This window comes from Rhinatrema bivittatum, chromosome 6 (genome assembly GCF_901001135.1).
Source record: "Rhinatrema bivittatum chromosome 6, aRhiBiv1.1, whole genome shotgun sequence".
Classification (NCBI taxonomy): Eukaryota; Metazoa; Chordata; class Amphibia; order Gymnophiona; family Rhinatrematidae; genus Rhinatrema; species Rhinatrema bivittatum.
The window spans coordinates 357,433,143-357,450,126 of record NC_042620.1 but is presented as its reverse complement, the minus strand read 5'-3'; the positions used below and the strand labels follow the sequence as shown (position 1 = coordinate 357,450,126).

General features: G+C 48.5%; 1 protein-coding gene across 1 annotated transcript in view; it reads left to right on the top strand.

Moving 5' to 3' along the window:
• Window positions 1-16,984, top strand: part of THOC2 (THO complex 2) — a 780,683-nt gene that overhangs the window by 201,099 nt on the left and 562,600 nt on the right. Inside the window, exon 8 of the mRNA XM_029607862.1 lies at window positions 1,953-2,119. Coding sequence (XP_029463722.1) covers window positions 1,953-2,119 — 167 coding nt within the window. The remainder of the gene's footprint in view (window positions 1-1,952; window positions 2,120-16,984) is intronic.

Genomic DNA, 16,984 nt, shown 5'->3' with positions numbered 1-16,984 from the left:
AAAGTGCGAAAGCTTGCTGGGCAGACTGGATGGGCCGTTTGGTCTTCTTCTGCCGTCATTTCTATGTTTCTATGAATATCGAGTAAGAAAAGGGAAGTGATTATCCCCTTGTACAGGTCCTTGGTGAGGCCTCACCTGGAGTACTGTGTTCAGTTCTGGAGACCGTATCTCCGAAAAGACAGAGACAAGATGGAGGCGGTCCAGAGAAGGGCGACCAAAAAGGTGGAGGGTCTTCATAGAATGACTTGTGAGGAAAGATTGAAGAATCTAAATATGTACACCCTGGAGGAAAGGAGGAACAGAGGTGATATGATACAAACTTTCAGATACTTGAAAAGTTTTAATGATCCAAAGACAACCACAAACCTTTTCCGTCGGAAAAAAATCAACAGAACCAGAGGTCACGATTTGAAGCTCCAGGGAGGAAGAACCAATGTCAGGAAGTATTTCTTCACGTAGAGGGTGGTGAATGCCTGGAATGTCCTTCCGGAGGAAATGGTGAAGACCAGAACTGTGAAGGACTTCAAAGGGGCGTGGGATAAACACTGTGGATCCATAAAGTCTAGAGGACGTGAATGAAGAGTGGGTGGCTCGTGGGAATGATGGCTACTACCTGGAGATAATAACCTTATTCAATAAACATACACACGGTTAATGCGAGTCCAACATTGCTCTAAGCTTCAACGGCAAGAGGAAATGTGGAAAAAAGGATTTGCATTCACAAAAAAGTGGGGAGTAGCTTGTTATGGCGGTTACTACCCCAAACCAAATAAGTCTGATACTTCACTTTCAATGCATATCCAGCATAGCTCTCTGCTTCAATGGCAGGGGAGAAAGACCTATACTTCACTTTCAATGCATATCCAGCATAGCTCTCTGCTTCAACGGCAGGGGAGAAAGACCTATACTTCTCTTTCAGTGCATATCCAGCATAGCTTTCTGCTTCAACGGCAGGGGAATGAAGAAAAGTGGATCTATATACAGAGAACCAACAAGGACTGAATTACATAGTCTGGGTAAACAAATAAGCATGGGTGTAGCTTGCTTATTGCGGCGGTTACTCCCCCTAACTAATTAAGCTAGATATTTCACTTAGATGCAGTTCCAACTCTGCTCTCTACATTAATGGTGGGGGTGGAAGGGAAATAGAACCAAAAGGTTACTAAGAGCCAAGAGAAACAGATAAGTATGAGAAGAAAAAAAGTGCGAAGCTTGCTGGGCAGACTGGATGGGCCATTTGGTCGTCTTCTGTCGTCATTTCTATGTTTCATTTCATTTCTATGTAGTGCTGTCATCCGATTGAAATCGGACTCAGTCTCCAACTGCTATCAGGAGTACACTATACCCATTGGTCCTGAGTCCATCTGTCTACACTAAGGAAAACAAATTATCAGGTAAGTAGTTTCTCCATTAAGTTGATCTTCACTCAAAGGATTGAGAGGTTTGAGATTCGCGCGCTGTTAGGCACGCGCTTCCCGTCCTCTTTTACTGTAAAGGGTGCGGGGTCTCTGGAAACTGGGGCTGTGGAGTTTGAAGGCTGGATCGCTCGCTGGGACCTCTTGAGTCCTCTCCCGGGGAGATGCTGGGAACAGTATGCAGATGATTCTTTCAGTCTACTTACACTTGTCCCTAGTTACAAGTAAAGAGCTACCCCCTCTCCGTCTTTTCATCTGTGGAATTCATATTTAATGTTTTCAGTCTCTCTTTGTGGATCTTATTTCATTTTTATAATTGTAGCTGATTGTTATTTATTCTGGAAAAGGATTTCTCCATAGGCTTTCTACTCTAATACATACAGAGCAAATAAAGCCTGCTTTTTAGAGGTGCCATTTTATTGTAATTTTGCATCGATTTTACAGCAATACCCAAACCTTAAATTTTCTGGAGAGTGAAGCAGTGCTTAATGAGAAATTGTTTTTTTGTTTCTTCAAATGTTTTTTTTTTCTCAATAGGTTGTTTCAACTTGGATCCTAATAGAGTTTTGGATATCATCCTAGAAGTGTATGAATGTAGACCAGATCATGATGATTTCTTTGTCCCTTTGATAGAATCCTACATGTGTATGTGTGAGCCTCAAACACTGTGTCATATTCTTGGATTCAAATTCAGGTTCTATCAGGTAACATTTACCACTGTCTCTCTTTTTTTTTTTTTATTGGCTATGTGATTTATAATGTATAAATATCATTTCCACTTGATTTTGTGAAATTCAGTTTTGCTCATTGAGAATGAAAGCTGTAAAACTGAGTCTTTTTATTTTTGGGAGAGGATGGTTTAGAACTGTAGCGGACCATAATAATTTTTTTCCAAAGACAGTGAATCATCAGTCACACAAGTAGTGATGCCATCTCCCAGTGCTGATTGGATGTTTTCCAGAGCTTTCCTCAGTGTTTGAAAAGCACTGGACATGCACAGTCGATTTCATGCTGTTACGGCCATGCATCAGGACTCAGTTCAGTTTTTTTCTGCTAGCAAGAGCAGCAGCTCTCATCTTTTTTTTTTTAATGAGTTTTACTTCTGCCTTTTCAACTGCTATGTTCCTCAGAACTCTTTTGCTAAACCTAGTCAGGTTTGTGGCAACAATCGTTTTTTTTCCTTATCATTCCAGTTGGATGGGTTTTCTCCCCTGCCAGCAGATAGTCACAGAGAATACAAGATTTACTGTAACTGTAGTCCCTCAGTATTTCCATGATCTCAGCAGATGGTAGAGGGGCACAGCCTGCAGTTGGAGGTGCTGGTGGGTCAAATAGGTATGGAGTGTCTAGGTCCTTGAGGCTATCCCCCTGGTAGAGAAGAGATGAAAAGGGAATCTGTGACCCTTGGCTTGGTTCCCTTACAATGGGGGGAGTTGGATCTGAAAGCCAGTAGTCCTGGCTCTCTTTCCACCTCTTCCCCTTCCTTTACTTGTCCCCTTCATTGCTAGATCAGAATTACCTCCCTTCTACAGGGAGGTAATTTTTGCCTGTTTCTTTCTGTTCATGGTTAAAGTTGGGGGGAAAATGTCTGGAATAGGTCTGGTGCTTCAACTACATGAAGGGATTTCATTGGAGGACAAAAGACAGCTCATCTTCTTTCATGGTGTGAGGGGAGTGTTCATTTTGTTGTGTAGCGGGGAAGGAGACGGGACGCCACACTTCACTGTAGCTTGTGTGGCTGCATGGTGAAGACAAGATGGTGATTCCTGTAAAATGTGGGAAAAAGATGATGGTTTGCAGGGGTAAGTGTGGGCCAATTACCAGATTGGGAATCTGTCATGCCGGGAAGGTGGGGAGAAGGCCAATCAAGGGACTCCCTACCCGATGTGTGGATAGAACAGGCAGACTGCACTATCTAGTTTTCTCCCTGCTGGGAGAGAGAAGGTGAGCAGAGGTGTGGTGGCCATTTTGCTTGCTGCTTTTGGTGCTGTGGGAGAAGAGAGGAGAGGCAGAGCTTTCACTGCTTTCTCCCACTGAGAGGGGTGGGGGTGGGGGGGGGGGGGGGTAAGTAATGGTTCCAAGGGAAGGCACAGGGTTGAGTCCTGTCTTTGAGGATTTCTTCAGACAGTTATCCTTGGAGTCTTTGATGCATTGCATCTTTTTGATCAGAAAGGGGGCTGTCTCTAGCATTCTCACAGGACAAGCAGGATGGTAGTCCTCAAATGTGGGTGACATCATCTGATGGAGCCAATCACGGAATACTTTTGTCAAAGTTTCTAGAACTTTGACTGGCACCTACTTGGCATGCCCAGCATGGCAATAACCCTGCATCCAGCAGGGGTCTCCCTTCAGTCTCTTTTTTTCCGCTCAGCTAATAGCCACGCAGATTTTTGGAGCTCTTCACAGTTCCTGACTGGAAACTTTCCTCAGGAAATTATCTTCAAAACTTGTAAAAGTTTATACTCCCTAGGGGTCTCCCTTCTTCGCCATTGAATACCGGGTCGTGCGGTAAGTTTACCACCGTTTTTTGGTTGGTTCCCGGCGGGGACCTCTGTAGGCCTTGACGTCGACCGTGGCCGGCCTAAATTTTTCGACGGCCACGATGGCGACGGGTTTTCGTCTGTGCCCTGACTGTCCGAGGACTATGTCAATCACAGACCCTCGTTTAGTCTGTGTTTTATGCCTCAGACTGTCGCACGACGTGGAGACGTGTACAGATTGTGCCCAAATGACCCCGAAGTGCTGTAAGGTATGGTTGGAAAAGATGGCACTTCTATTCCATCGCCAGTCTCCGCAGGTACCATTGACTCGATCCTCACTGAAGCATCGACGTCGCTCCGAGGCTGAAGATACCCGATCGCTGTCCCAGTCCTCGGCATCTACATCATCGATGCCGGAATCGGGGACAGCGGACCGTCGAGAGAAGCACAGACATAAACCGACGTAGCGGAAGCGGAAGGCTGGCGGAAGCGGAAGGCCGTTGCCGGTGCCTTCCGCTTCCGCTACGTCGGTGGAGCCATCAACGGAATCGCCGATGGAAAAAGACCCGTACCAAGGAGCGTCCAGTGCTCTCGAAGCTGGATTCACCAAGGCGTCTCACGCCTTCGGTGGAAGGGGCTGCCGAGACTCCACCGGGATCGGTGGACCCTCTGGTACTGCCCGTAGTGCCTCCCACTCCGGACCTGGGGCTCACCGCCCCAGAGCTCCGAGAGGAATTTCACCGGATGGTGCAAGAGGCTGTGATCCAGGCGATCCAAAGCCTTCTGAGACCACCGATGCCAGTGCCTCTGCCAGAACCGACTCCGATTCCTCTGGTGCTGCTGCTTCTCCTGGATAAGCTGGATCTGCTCATCGGTGCCCTACCAGGGGCACCGAGAAAATCACCGATACCGATGATTCCATTGACGCCCATCCCACTCTCTTCGGGGGAGGAGGAATACATCCCTGGAGCCGGTTCCAGGGCCGTCGGGAGTACTACCATCAAGGCCACCGACGAAATCCCTGGTGCCATCGATGCCTGGATGGCTGCCGGATCTCTGTTTTCTGATGCCAACACCAGGTCCCTCGATGCCAACACAGATACCTGTCCAACCTCGACCTCTGGCTGGAGAAGTTCCAGGTTTTCCACTGGGACCACTGAGGGATGCAGGCGATCAGCCTTATGATCCCTGGACGGATGATTCCACGGATACCCTGGACTCCACAGAAGTTCCGTCAGCCGTCTCCTCCAGACGAAAGGCATAAGTCTCCACCGGAAGACCTCTCCTTTATAAGTTTTTTTAAAGGAGATGGTGGAGACCATCCCTTTCCAACTGCAGATTGAGGAAGATTCTAGATACAAAATGCTAGAAGTCCTGCAATTCCTGGATCCCCCTAAGGAAATCATGTCCGTCCCAGTTCATGAAGACTTGCAAGACCTGATGCAACGCAACTGGGAACATCCTGGATCGGTTCCTCCAGTGAACCATAAAAGGGACGCTATCTACCTGGTCCAGCCTTCCCCGGGATTTCAGAAGACGCAGCTAGCTCATCAGTCTGTGGTGGTGGAGTCTGCCCAAAAGAAGGCCAGGCGTCCAAAACCCCATTCTTCAGCGCCACCTGGGAAGGAGCAAAAATTCCTTGATGCTTTAGGACGCAAGATATTTCACGGGGCCATGCTTATCTCGCGCATTGCGTCATATCAATTATATATGACCAAGTACCCCCGTAACCTGTTTAAGCAGCTACAAGAATTTGGAGAATCACTTCCTGACCAGCTGAATACCATCATAAAGAAAGGATTTGATGCAGGAAAGCATGAGGTCCGCTTGGCATACGATGTCTTCGACATGGCCTCCTGTCTATCTGCGGCTGGTATCAGTGCCCGCCGCTGGGCTTGGTTAAAATCTTCTGATTTCCGTCCTGAAGTGCAGGATCATTTGGCCGACCTCCTTTGCACAGAGGATAACCTGTTCAGTGATAAAATCCAGGAAATGGGGGCCTAGCTGAAGGACCATAGTGAAACGCTTCGTCAGCTCTCAGCAGCCCAGATGGATCTTTCCACTCCATCCAAATGCTCCTTCAGGCGCGACACTAAACGGACGACTTACAAGCCCTGTAAATATTATCCACCGGCGTCTCGAGGTCGCCCGTCACGGCCTTTCCAGAAGTCCACAGCGTGTTAGCCTCGAGCTCAGAAAGCTCAAGCTCTTTCTCAACCCGCTGCTACAGCGGGATTTTGACTCCAGACTTCAGAGTAAAGACCATCCTCCATTGCCCAATCTGCCAGTGGGCGACCGCTTATGCCACTTCTCCACCAAGTGGCTAACCATCACCACAGACTGCTGGGTGCAAGCAGTTGTTGCTCAAGGCTACCATCTAAATTTCCTCTCCATTCCGTCGGATACGCCACCTCGGCCAGGGTGGACCTTTTCCGACTACTGTCTTCAACTGCAGCAAGAGATATCCTTCCTGCTGCAAGCAAATGCCATAGAACCGGTTCCTCTTGCCCAAAGAGGACACGGATTCTACTCCTGATACTTTTTAATCCCCAAAAAGACGGGAGGAATTCGCCCAGTATTAGACCTAAGGGCCTTAAACAGCTTCGGAAAGAGAAATTTCGAATGGTAATCTTGGGCTCTTTGCTTCCACTTCTTCAGCACGGGGTTTGGCTTTGCTCTGTAGACCTAAAAGACGCGTACATGCACATCGCAATTACCCCGTCTCACAGAAAACACCTCCGCTTCCTTATCAGGAACCAACATTTCCAATACAAGGTCCTCCCATTCGGCTTAGCATCAGCCCCTCAGGTGTTCACGAAGTGCCTAGCAGAAGTAGCTGCATACTTAAGACAACTGGGCATTCATCCTTATCTGGACGACTTGTTGCTGAGAGCTCAGTCATCGGAAGGAGTTCTTTACTCCCTCCACCTTACAGTGCAACTACTACTCTCATTGGGATTTCTAATCAATTGTCAGAAATCTCACCTGACTTCGTCTCAGTTCCTCTTCTTTATTGGAGCGGATCTCAACACAATCCAAGCAAGAGCTTTTCTTCCCAGGGACCGAGCTCACACACTGGCGTCGTTGGCGCAGAACATACGATCTCGTCAAACCACGACGACTCGTCATCTACTGGTCTTGCTGGGGCATATGGCATCCTCGGTCCATGTAACCCCAGTGGCTCGTCTAGCCATGCGAGTAACGCAATGGACATTAAAGTCCCATTGGTCACAGGCACTTCACCCAATGTCCAACATCGTCCACATCACCAGGCGACTTCGTCTATCACTGGCATGGTGGATCCTGGAGTCCCATCTACTTCAAGGTCTGCCTTTTCAAGCTCTAGAACCTCAAATAATCTTGACGACAGATGCTTCCAATCTAAGTTGGGGAGAACATGTCAACACTGCAGACTCAGGGAACCTGGTCAGCAGAGGAGTCGCAACATCAAATACATTTTCTGGAGCTCCGAGCAATCAGATATGTTCTCTCTGCGTTTCAGGACTGTTTGTCCAACAGAACAATCATGATCCAGACGGACAACCAGGTAGAAATATGGTAGATCAACAAACAAGGAGGAACCGGATCCTACCTCCTTTGTCAGGAAGCGGCACAGATTTGGGCCTTTGCTTTATCCCAGGCTTTGCTTCTCAGAGCGACCTACCTGGCAGGTGTGGACAATGTTCTAGCGGACAATCTCAGTTGGGAATTCCTGCCCCACGAGTGGTCCCTCAACCCTGTAATTGCAGACAGAATATTTCAGAAGTGGGGGTACCCTACCATTGACCTATTTGCGTCTCTGCAGAATCGCAAAGTGGACCTTGAATACTGTGTACAATTCTGGTCGCCGCATCTCAAAAAAGATATAATTGCGATGGAGAAGGTACAGAGAAGGGCTACCAAAATGATAAAGGGAATGGAACAACTCCCCTATGAGGAAAGACTAAAGAGGTTAGGACTTTTCAGCTTGGAGAAGAGACGACTGAGGGGGGATATGATAGAGGTGTTTAAAATAATTTATTTATTTATTTATTTATTAACTTTTATTTACCGACATTCGTGCAGCACATCATGCTGGTTTACAAAGAACTCAAGTGGGTGATACACTGAAACATTATAACAAGAACAATGTACAATGAATAAAATAAAAGAGAGGTCTAGAACGGGTAGATGTGAATCGGTTATTTACTCTTTCTGATAGTAGAAAGACTAGGGGGCACTCCATGAAGTTAGCATGGGGCACATTTAAAACTAATCGGAGAAAGTTCTTTTTTACTCAACGCACAATTAAACTCTGGAATTTGTTGCCAGAGAATGTGGTTCGTGCAGTTAGTATAGCTGTGTTTAAAAAAGGATTGGATAAGTTCTTGGAGGAGAAGTCCATTACCTGCTATTAAGTTCACTTAGAGAATACCCACTGCCATTAGCAATGGTTACATGGAATAGACTTAGTTTTTGGGTACTTGCCAGGTTCTTATGGCCTGGATTGGCCACTGTTGGAAACAGGATGCTGGGCTTGATGGACCCTTGGTCTGACCCAGTATGGCATTTTCTTATGTTCTTATGTTCTTAACTTCTGCTCTCTCCATCGCAGTCGCAACGTTGCACCTCGAGATGCGGTCGCCCTGTCCTGGAGGGAAGGTCTCCTTTATGCCTACCCACCACTTCCTCTCATCAGCAGGACTCTCGTGAAGCTACGCATGGACAGGGGTCTAATGATTCTCATAGTCCCCTACTAGCCATGTCAGGCTTGATTTCCAATCCTTCGGGATCTCTCACTGTGTCCACAGATTCCTCTAGGCTCGGACCCGTCCCTGATATCTCAAGAGGAACAGCCAATTGTGCCACCCCGACCTGCAGGCCCTGTCACTGACAGCTTGGATGTTGAAAGGTTGATCCTTCAGCCTCTCAATCTTTCGGAATCTGTATCTCAGGTCCTCATAGCTTCACGAAAGCCTTCCACGAGAAAGTCTTATCATTCAAAATGAAACGATTCTCGTTGTGGTGCACTTCAAAGGCGTTAGATCCTTTTACCTGCCCCATGAATCAGTTTTTAGACTACCTCTGGCATCTCTCGGAGTCTGGTTTACAAACCTCCTCTATCAGAGTGCATGTCAGTGGGGTGGCCACCTTCCATAAGGGTACAGGGAATGTCTCTATCTCAACACAGCCCCTGGTGGTGCGCTTTATGAAAGGATTGCTTCACCTGAAGCCTCCTCTCTGTCCACCGGCCCCGTCTTGGGACCTTAATGTGGTTTTAGCGCAGCTCATGAAACCTTGTTTGAGCCTCTGCATTCCTGCGAGTTGCGGTATATCACTTGGAAGGTTCTTTCCCTTCTGGCGTTAACGTCTGCTCGCAGGCTCAGTGAGCTGCAGGCGCTGGTTATATACCCTCCTTACACGAAATTCCTTCATGATCGGGTGGACCTTTGCACTCACCCTAAATTTCTAACGAAAGTGGTATCTGAGTTTCATTTAAATTAATCCATAGTGCTGCCTATTTTCTTTCCAAAGCCCCACTCACTTCCTGCTGAGCAGGTTCTGCATTCCTTGGACTGTAAACCTGTGCTTGCCTTTTATTTGGAACGCACTGCAGGCCATAGGAAATTCACCCAGCTCTTTGTTTCCTTTGATAAGCTTAAGCTAGGACACCCGGTCAGAAAGCAGACCCTGTCCTCCTGGTTGGCGGACTGTATTTCCTTCTGCTATCAGCAAGCAGGCCTTCCGCTTCAGAACAGAGTTAAAGCGCTCTCCATTAGGGCTATTGCAATGTGGGTTGCACACCTTCGTTCTGTACCTCTCATTGATAACTGCAAAGCAGCAACCTGGAGTTCTCTTCATACCTTTGTAGCACACTATTGCATAGACAAGGCTCTATCTTTGGCCAGTCTGTTCTACACAATCTATTCTCAGCGTAATATCCAACTTCCTTCTACACCCGCTGGGATATTCAGGCTGCCCATCTACCAAAGAAGCACCCCTGTTGTGCCTGTTGCACATCTTTGGGTGTTTTCGGTACATGCGCAGGCATCCTCAGCTTGTTGTTCACTCACATGTGAGGACTACCATCCTGCTTGTCCTGTGAGAAAGCAGAGTTGCTTACCTGTAACAGGTGTTCTCACAGGACAGCAGGATGTTAGTCCTCACGAAACCCATCCGCCACCCCGCGGAGTTGGGTACGCTTGCGATTTAATATGTTATTTTTCGCACGCACTTTTTTGCTATACATAAGACTGAAGGGAGACCCCTGCTGGATGCAGGATTATTGCCATGCTGGGCATGCCCAGTAGGCGCCAGTCAAAGTTCTAGAAACTTTGACAAAAGTATTCCGTGATTGGCTTCATCAGATGATGTCCCCCACATGTGAGGACTAACATCCTGCTGTCCTGTGAGAACACCTGCTACAGGTAAGCAACTCTGCTTTCCCATCTCAGCAGGGATACCCTCAGGAGCTGGAACTGTTCCACTGTGGCACAAGCAGACGAGGTTGGAACAGGAGATGGGGAATGTGGCCTCAAGGTAGTCTGGAGGGGATGTCCTAGAAGAAGGCGTTGAGGGTATTTATCTGGAAAGTGAACCAGATGAAGATCTTCTGCAAGAAGGAGAAATACCTTTGAGTGAGGGAGATGATCCTAGGGTGATTAGATTTTGTTTAAAAGAGGGAATTGCTGTCTATCTTCCAGGTTCTGGTGGAGTTGGGTATTAAGGAGAAGAAGGTTGACCTGGTGCCAAAGGATAAAAATCCTATTTGGGTCTTAGAGGTCTGGCTAAGACACTTCGTTTTCACAGAGTCATTAAAACATTGGTTATGGCAGAGTGGGATACTCTGGATCCAGGTTTGAAGGTTAGCAGGGCAATCACAAAGCTTTTACCCGCTTCTGGATGATACTTTAGAACAGTTTAAACTGGAGATTTCCTAGCGTGTAGCCAGATGGACTCAGAACAAGTGGTTATAGTGTGCTCGTGCTAGCAGTTGGAGACGGATCTGATGTCAGCACGGGTACATATACCCTCACAGGAAGTGAAGGCAATTCAGTAATCTTCCTTGCAAAAGCTGTTTTGGATATATGTGTACTGACGATCAATGAAATAGTGAAACAGGATTCCCCTGACCGATTGATAGGAGCTGGAGACCGCCAGCAATCCCAACCGGAAGGTGTCAACACCTGGCAAAGGGGACGCTCTTATGTAAGAACATGGCATGGCTTACCTTGAATCGGTGAAACCCGTGTATACTGGCAGCTGGGCGGGATGCTGATTCCATCTGTCTACACTAAGGAAAACGAGATTATCAGGTAAGTAATCTCAACATTTCCTAGCGTGTAGCCAGATGGACTCAGAACAAGTGGGATGTACAAAAGCTTTACTCCCGGACTGGGCGGGAGGCTGCCTGAGGACCGCGTAAGACTGCCCTCGCAAATGCTATGTCCTCCCTGGCCTGGACATTCAGACGGTAGAACCTGGAGAAGGTATGGAGGGAGGACCATGTCGCCGCTTTACATATTTCTGCAGGCGACAGCATCCTAGATTCAGCCCAAGATGCTGCTTGGGCTCTGGTAGAATGGGCCTTGACTTGTAGAGGCGATGACTTCCTGGCCTCTACGTAGGCCCCTCTGATAACTTCTTTAATCCAGCGGGCGATGGTGGGCCGAGAGGCCGCTTCTCCTTGTTTCTTCCCGCTGTGAAGGACGAACAGATGGTCAGTCTTTCGTACTGTTTCTGTCATTTCCAGATATCTGGGCAGCAATCTGCTGATGTCGAGATGGCGTAGCAAACGCCCTTCTTCTGATTTCTTCAAACCCGCCGTGGTAGGCAGGGATATGGTTTGGTTGAGGTGAAATTGTGAGACTACCTTAGGCAAGAAGGATGGAACCGTGCGAAGATGGATAGCCTCTGGAGTGGTTCTAAGAAAAGGATCATGGCAGGATAGTGCTTGTAGTTCCGAAATGCGGCGTGCTTGAACACACAGCCAGCAAGAACACCATCTTCAAAGTTAGAGAACGGAGAGACAGGCCCCGAAGGGGTCGGAAGTTGGATCCCCCGAGGAAATCCAAAACCATGTTGAGGTTCCACAGAGGCACTGGCCACTTTAGTGGTGGACGGATGTGCTTGACTCCTTTCAGGAAGCGGGAAACAGCTGGGTGCGTGGCAATAGTCTTGCCATCCCTCCTGGGACCGTAGCAAGACAGCGCAGCCACTTGGACCTTGATGGAGCTGAGGGAGAGACCCTTCTGAAGCCCATCCTGTAGGAAATCCAGAACAATAGGGATTGTGGTCGCATGTGGATTGGTGCCATGAGTGTCGCACCAGGCTTCAAATACTCTCCAGATCCTTATGTAGGTGAGGGATGTGGAAAACTTGCGGGCTCGGAGGAGTGTATCTATCACCCGGCTCAGAGTAACCTCTTTTCTTCAGCCTAGCCCTCTCAATGGCCAGACCGTAAGAGAGAATTGAGCCGGATCCTCGTGGAGGATGGGACCTTGACGAAGCAGGTCCCTGAGAGGAGGCAGGGGAAGGGGCTCCCCTGCCAGTAGTCTTCTCATGTCCGCGTACCAGGGTCTTCTTGGCCAGTCTGGTGCCACTATTTATTTATTTATGTATTTATTTATTTATTTATAGAATTTTTTATACCGAGGTACGTATAGCTATACATCACCTCGGTTTACAGGGAACAATAACTTAGCAACAGGCTTTACATATAACAGTTTACATAGGAGAACAATAATCAGAAGCAGGCTTTCCATTAAACAGCAACAGTCTATACAAATAATAAAAATAATGGCATTCAAGGTAAATCTGCTAGAGGAACTAGGCCCCGGTGCTTCTGAATCTTGTGGATAAGGGTGCCCAGCAGGGGCCACGGAGGAAAAGCATATAGCAGGGTCCCTGGAGGCCATGGCTGGACCAGGGCGTCGATCCCGTGTGAGAACGGGTCTTGCCTGCGGCTGAAGTATCTGGGTACTTGAGCATTGGACCTGTCCGCTAGTAAGTCCATGTCCGGAATCCCCCAGTGATCCACAATCATCTGGAAGGCTGTGGGCGACAGCTGCCTTTCCCCCGGATTTAGGCTTACTCTGCTGAGGAAGTCTGCCATGGTGTTGTCCCTTCCGGCAATGTGGACGGCGGAGATGTCCTGAAGATTCGCCTCTGCCCAAGCCATCAGCGGGGCTATCTCTAGGGACACCTGTCGGCTTCTGGTTCCGCCCTGACGGTTGATGTATGCCACCGTGGTGGCGTTGTCGGACATCACTCTGACTGCCCGGTTCCGCAGTGTGTGAGCAAATTGCAGGCAGGCTAACTGGACTGCCCGTGCCTCTAGACTGTTGATGTTCCACCCTGACTCTTCTCTGTTCCACCGCCCTTGTGCGGTGAGTTCTTCGCAGTGTGCTCCCCATCCGCTCAGGCTGGCATCTGTGGTGAGCAGAATCCACGTGGGGGAGGACATCTTCGACCCCCTGCTCGTGTGGTTGGTCTGCAACCACCACCGTAACTGGGTCCGCACTCTGGCTGGCAGAGGTAGATGCACTGAGTAATTCCGGAAGCGGGGGCTCCAGCGAGAGAGCAGGGAGCGTTGTAGAGGTCTCATATGGGCCCTCGCCCAGGGTACCACTTCCAGGGTGGTTGCCATGAGGCCGAGAACCTGCAGATAATCCCAAGCTATGGGCCGGCTGTCTCCCATCAAGGACCGGAGACGCGTCTGAAGTTTTAACCTTCTCTTGGTGGTGAGACTGACTTTGTCTGCCTGGGTGTCGAACTGGACTCCCAGGTATTCCAGTGATTGGGAAGGCTGTAGGCAATTCTTGTTCAGGTTGACTACCGATCCCAGGCTTTCCAGAAGGGCGATCACTCTGTTGGTTGCCCAATGGCTCTCCTCTCGGGATTTCGCCCTGATCGGGCAATCGTCTAGGTAGGGATGGACCAGGATTCCTTCCTGTCTGAGCGCCGCTGCTACCACTACGATCACCTTGGTGAAGGTCCGCGGCGCCGTGGCTAGCCTGAAGGGCAAAGCCCGGAATTGGAAGTGGCATCCCAGCACCTTTAAGCATAGGTAGCGCTGATGATCCGGATGGATCGGGATATGCAGGTAGGCTTCTGTCAAGTCTAAGGCCGTGAGGAATTCTCCTGGCCGTACTGCGGTCTTGACTGAGCGCAGAGTTTCCATGTGAAACCTCGGGACCCTTAAGTATCGGTTGACTGACTTGAGGTCCAGTACAGGCCGGAAAGTGCCCTCTTTCTTGGGTACCATGAAATAAATGGAATAATGTCCAGAATCCATTTCCCTTGCAGGTACTGGGATTATGGCTTTCAAGGACAGGAGCCTCGCCAGGGTAGCTTCCAATGCCTCCTTGTGGATTGGACACGGAGATTCCACAAACCTGTCCGGAGGGAGGTGATGGAAGTCCAGATAATACCCCTCTTGGATGATGGCGAGGACCCACTGATCCGACGTAATCTCGACCCATCTGGGGTAGAAGAGGGTTAACCTGCCCCCTATGGCTCCGTCCCCCGGATGGATCGGCTGATTCTCATTGGGAGGTGCGGTCGGGCCCTGAACCCGAGCCGGCTCCCCTCTTATGCTGCTTGGTCCGAAAGGACTGGTTCCTGGCCTGAGGACTAGGTGCCTGGTAGCGACTCCTATAGGGAGCTGTGCTGCTTGCAAGAAGGGAAAATGGCAGGCTGTAGAACGAAGACCTTCCAGCAGAGGGTTCTGCGTAGATGGCACCGTAGTGCTGGGGCCTGTAATAGCCAACTCTGCCAGGCACTGAGATACCAGGTCAGAGAGATCTTCCTTGGGAAAGAATCGCCTCATGGTTCGATATGGCTCAATCCCCGAGGGAAGTTCCCCTTCCTCGAGGGGTTTGGACTCGTCCTCCGAGACATCAGGGTCCGCATGAACCGGACTGCCCGAAGGCGGGTGCCCACGATAAGGGCGCGAAGGTCCAGGGGCAGGATCAGCTGGAGCAGCAGCAGGGCCTGGACGGGAAGCTGACTGCATCTGTACAAAGGCATGGATCCCTTTAAAGAGATCCACCCAGGAGATGGAAGCAGTCTCTAGTCGTCGGGGTACCAGGTCCCCCGGGATCCCAGGTTGTTCGAGACTGCCCGCTAGATCCGGGGTGGCCCCTGGGGAACTGTCAGCAAACCTCGGTTGAGACTGGTCCTGGCTCGAGGCTCCCACTGCCTCCTCACATTGGGCACAAAGGGAGTCTGGCTCCTCGCTGTGCGTGGCTCTAAGCTGGCATGCTGAGCAGAGGCTGAGAGCTTTCACGCCGGAATCAGATGGCGCCCCCGCAGGAGATACCGGGGCATTCGAATGTTCCATTGCGGCTTGCGAATGCAGCGCTGAAAAATGTTGAGATTACTTACCTGATAATCTCGTTTTCCTTAGTGTAGACAGATGGACTCAGCATTCCGCCCAGCTGCCAGTATACACGGGTTTCACCGATTCAAGGTAAGCCATGTCATGTTCTTACATAAGAGCGTCCCCTTTGCCAGGTGTCGACGCCTTCCGTTTGGGAATGCTGGCGGTCTCCAGCTCCTATCAATCGGTCAGGGGAATCCTGTTTCACTATTTCATTGATCGTCAGTACACATATATCCAAAACAGCTTTTGCAAGAAAGATTACTGAATTGCCTCACTTCCTGTGGAGGTATATGTACCCGTGCTGAAGTCAGATCCGTCTCCAACTGCTAGCACGAGCACACTATACCCACTTGTTCTTAGTCCATCTGTCTACACTATGGAAAACGAGATTATCAGGTAAGTAATCTCAACATATTCATCAAGTGTGTTTTTTGAGGTGTCAGCTTTAGCTTTCAGGGAAGCAATGTATCATAGGTATATGGGGCTAGAGCGTGTTTATTTATTTATTTCAAATCTTTTAAATACCGAAGTATAGCAATCTGCCTTCACTCCGGTTTACATGAGAACAACTTAATACATTATATGAACATTAGAACAACTTATTACAGTAAATGCACATTTGAACAAGAGACTCGTTAATTGAATGACTATTACAATCTAGAAAACTAACATTTCTAACAACACGCAAATTGAACATATATATGAGTGGACCATAAGATAATTTTATGCAAGTTACGTAGTAACTAGAGTACATAATCGAACATATGGTGCGTTCATCATCGGACATAAGGTGCATATAGCTTTTTCATGTGTGGGTATGTTTGGACTGAGGGAAGAGTCCGAATTCGGTAGGCGGAGGGGTCAAGACTTAACTAAAAATGCTACAACATTAGGAGACCATGGATGGGTGAGAGATGTGGAAAGGTGAGAAATGAGAGAGGAGAACTTTCGAGAAGTTTAGTGTGTGTCACGCAGAGGTGGATAATGAGTTAGGAAGTTGCATGCAGCTTAACCAATACCATCTCTGAAAGTTTGGCTGAATATCCATGTTTTGAGTTCCTTTTTGAAGGATTTGATGTCGCAAGTGTGCTTAGGTACTGTGGTAAGGAGTTCCATAATTTGGGTCCTGCGATGGAGAAGGCTCTGTTCCTAGTGTTGGTAAGCTTTGCTAAAGGAAGAGAAGGTACGTCGAGGTGTAGTTTGCAGGCGGTTCTGGTCGTGCGTTGAGATTTGTGTTTCTGAATCATGTTATTGAGGGCGGTGTTGTCTTCTTTGTAAATTGCATTATGAACTATTGTTAAAGTTTTGAATTCAATTCTTTGCTCAATCGGAAGCCAGTGAAGACTTCTCAGAACAGGGGTGATGTGTTCTGATTTCTTCTTGCCGGTTAGAATTCTGGTTGCGGCGTTTTGTAACAGTTGAAGTGGTTTTAAGGTAGATTTTGGAAGGCCAATCAGGAGTGAGTTGCAGTAATCGAGACTGTTGAAAATAAGAGATTGCAGCACGGTTCGGAATTCTTGTTGGTGAAGAAGCGGTTTTAGATGTTTCAGGATGTGAAGTTTATGAAAGCCTTCTTTAGTTTTAGTGGTGATGTTCTTTTTTTAAGTTAAGTTCATTGTCGATCCAGATACCGAGGTCCTTTGCAGTGTTTTTCACTGCAAAGGACTGAGCTTTGCAGTGAAAATCTTCAGATTCTAGTGGCTGACATGGTCAGTGTCAGAAAA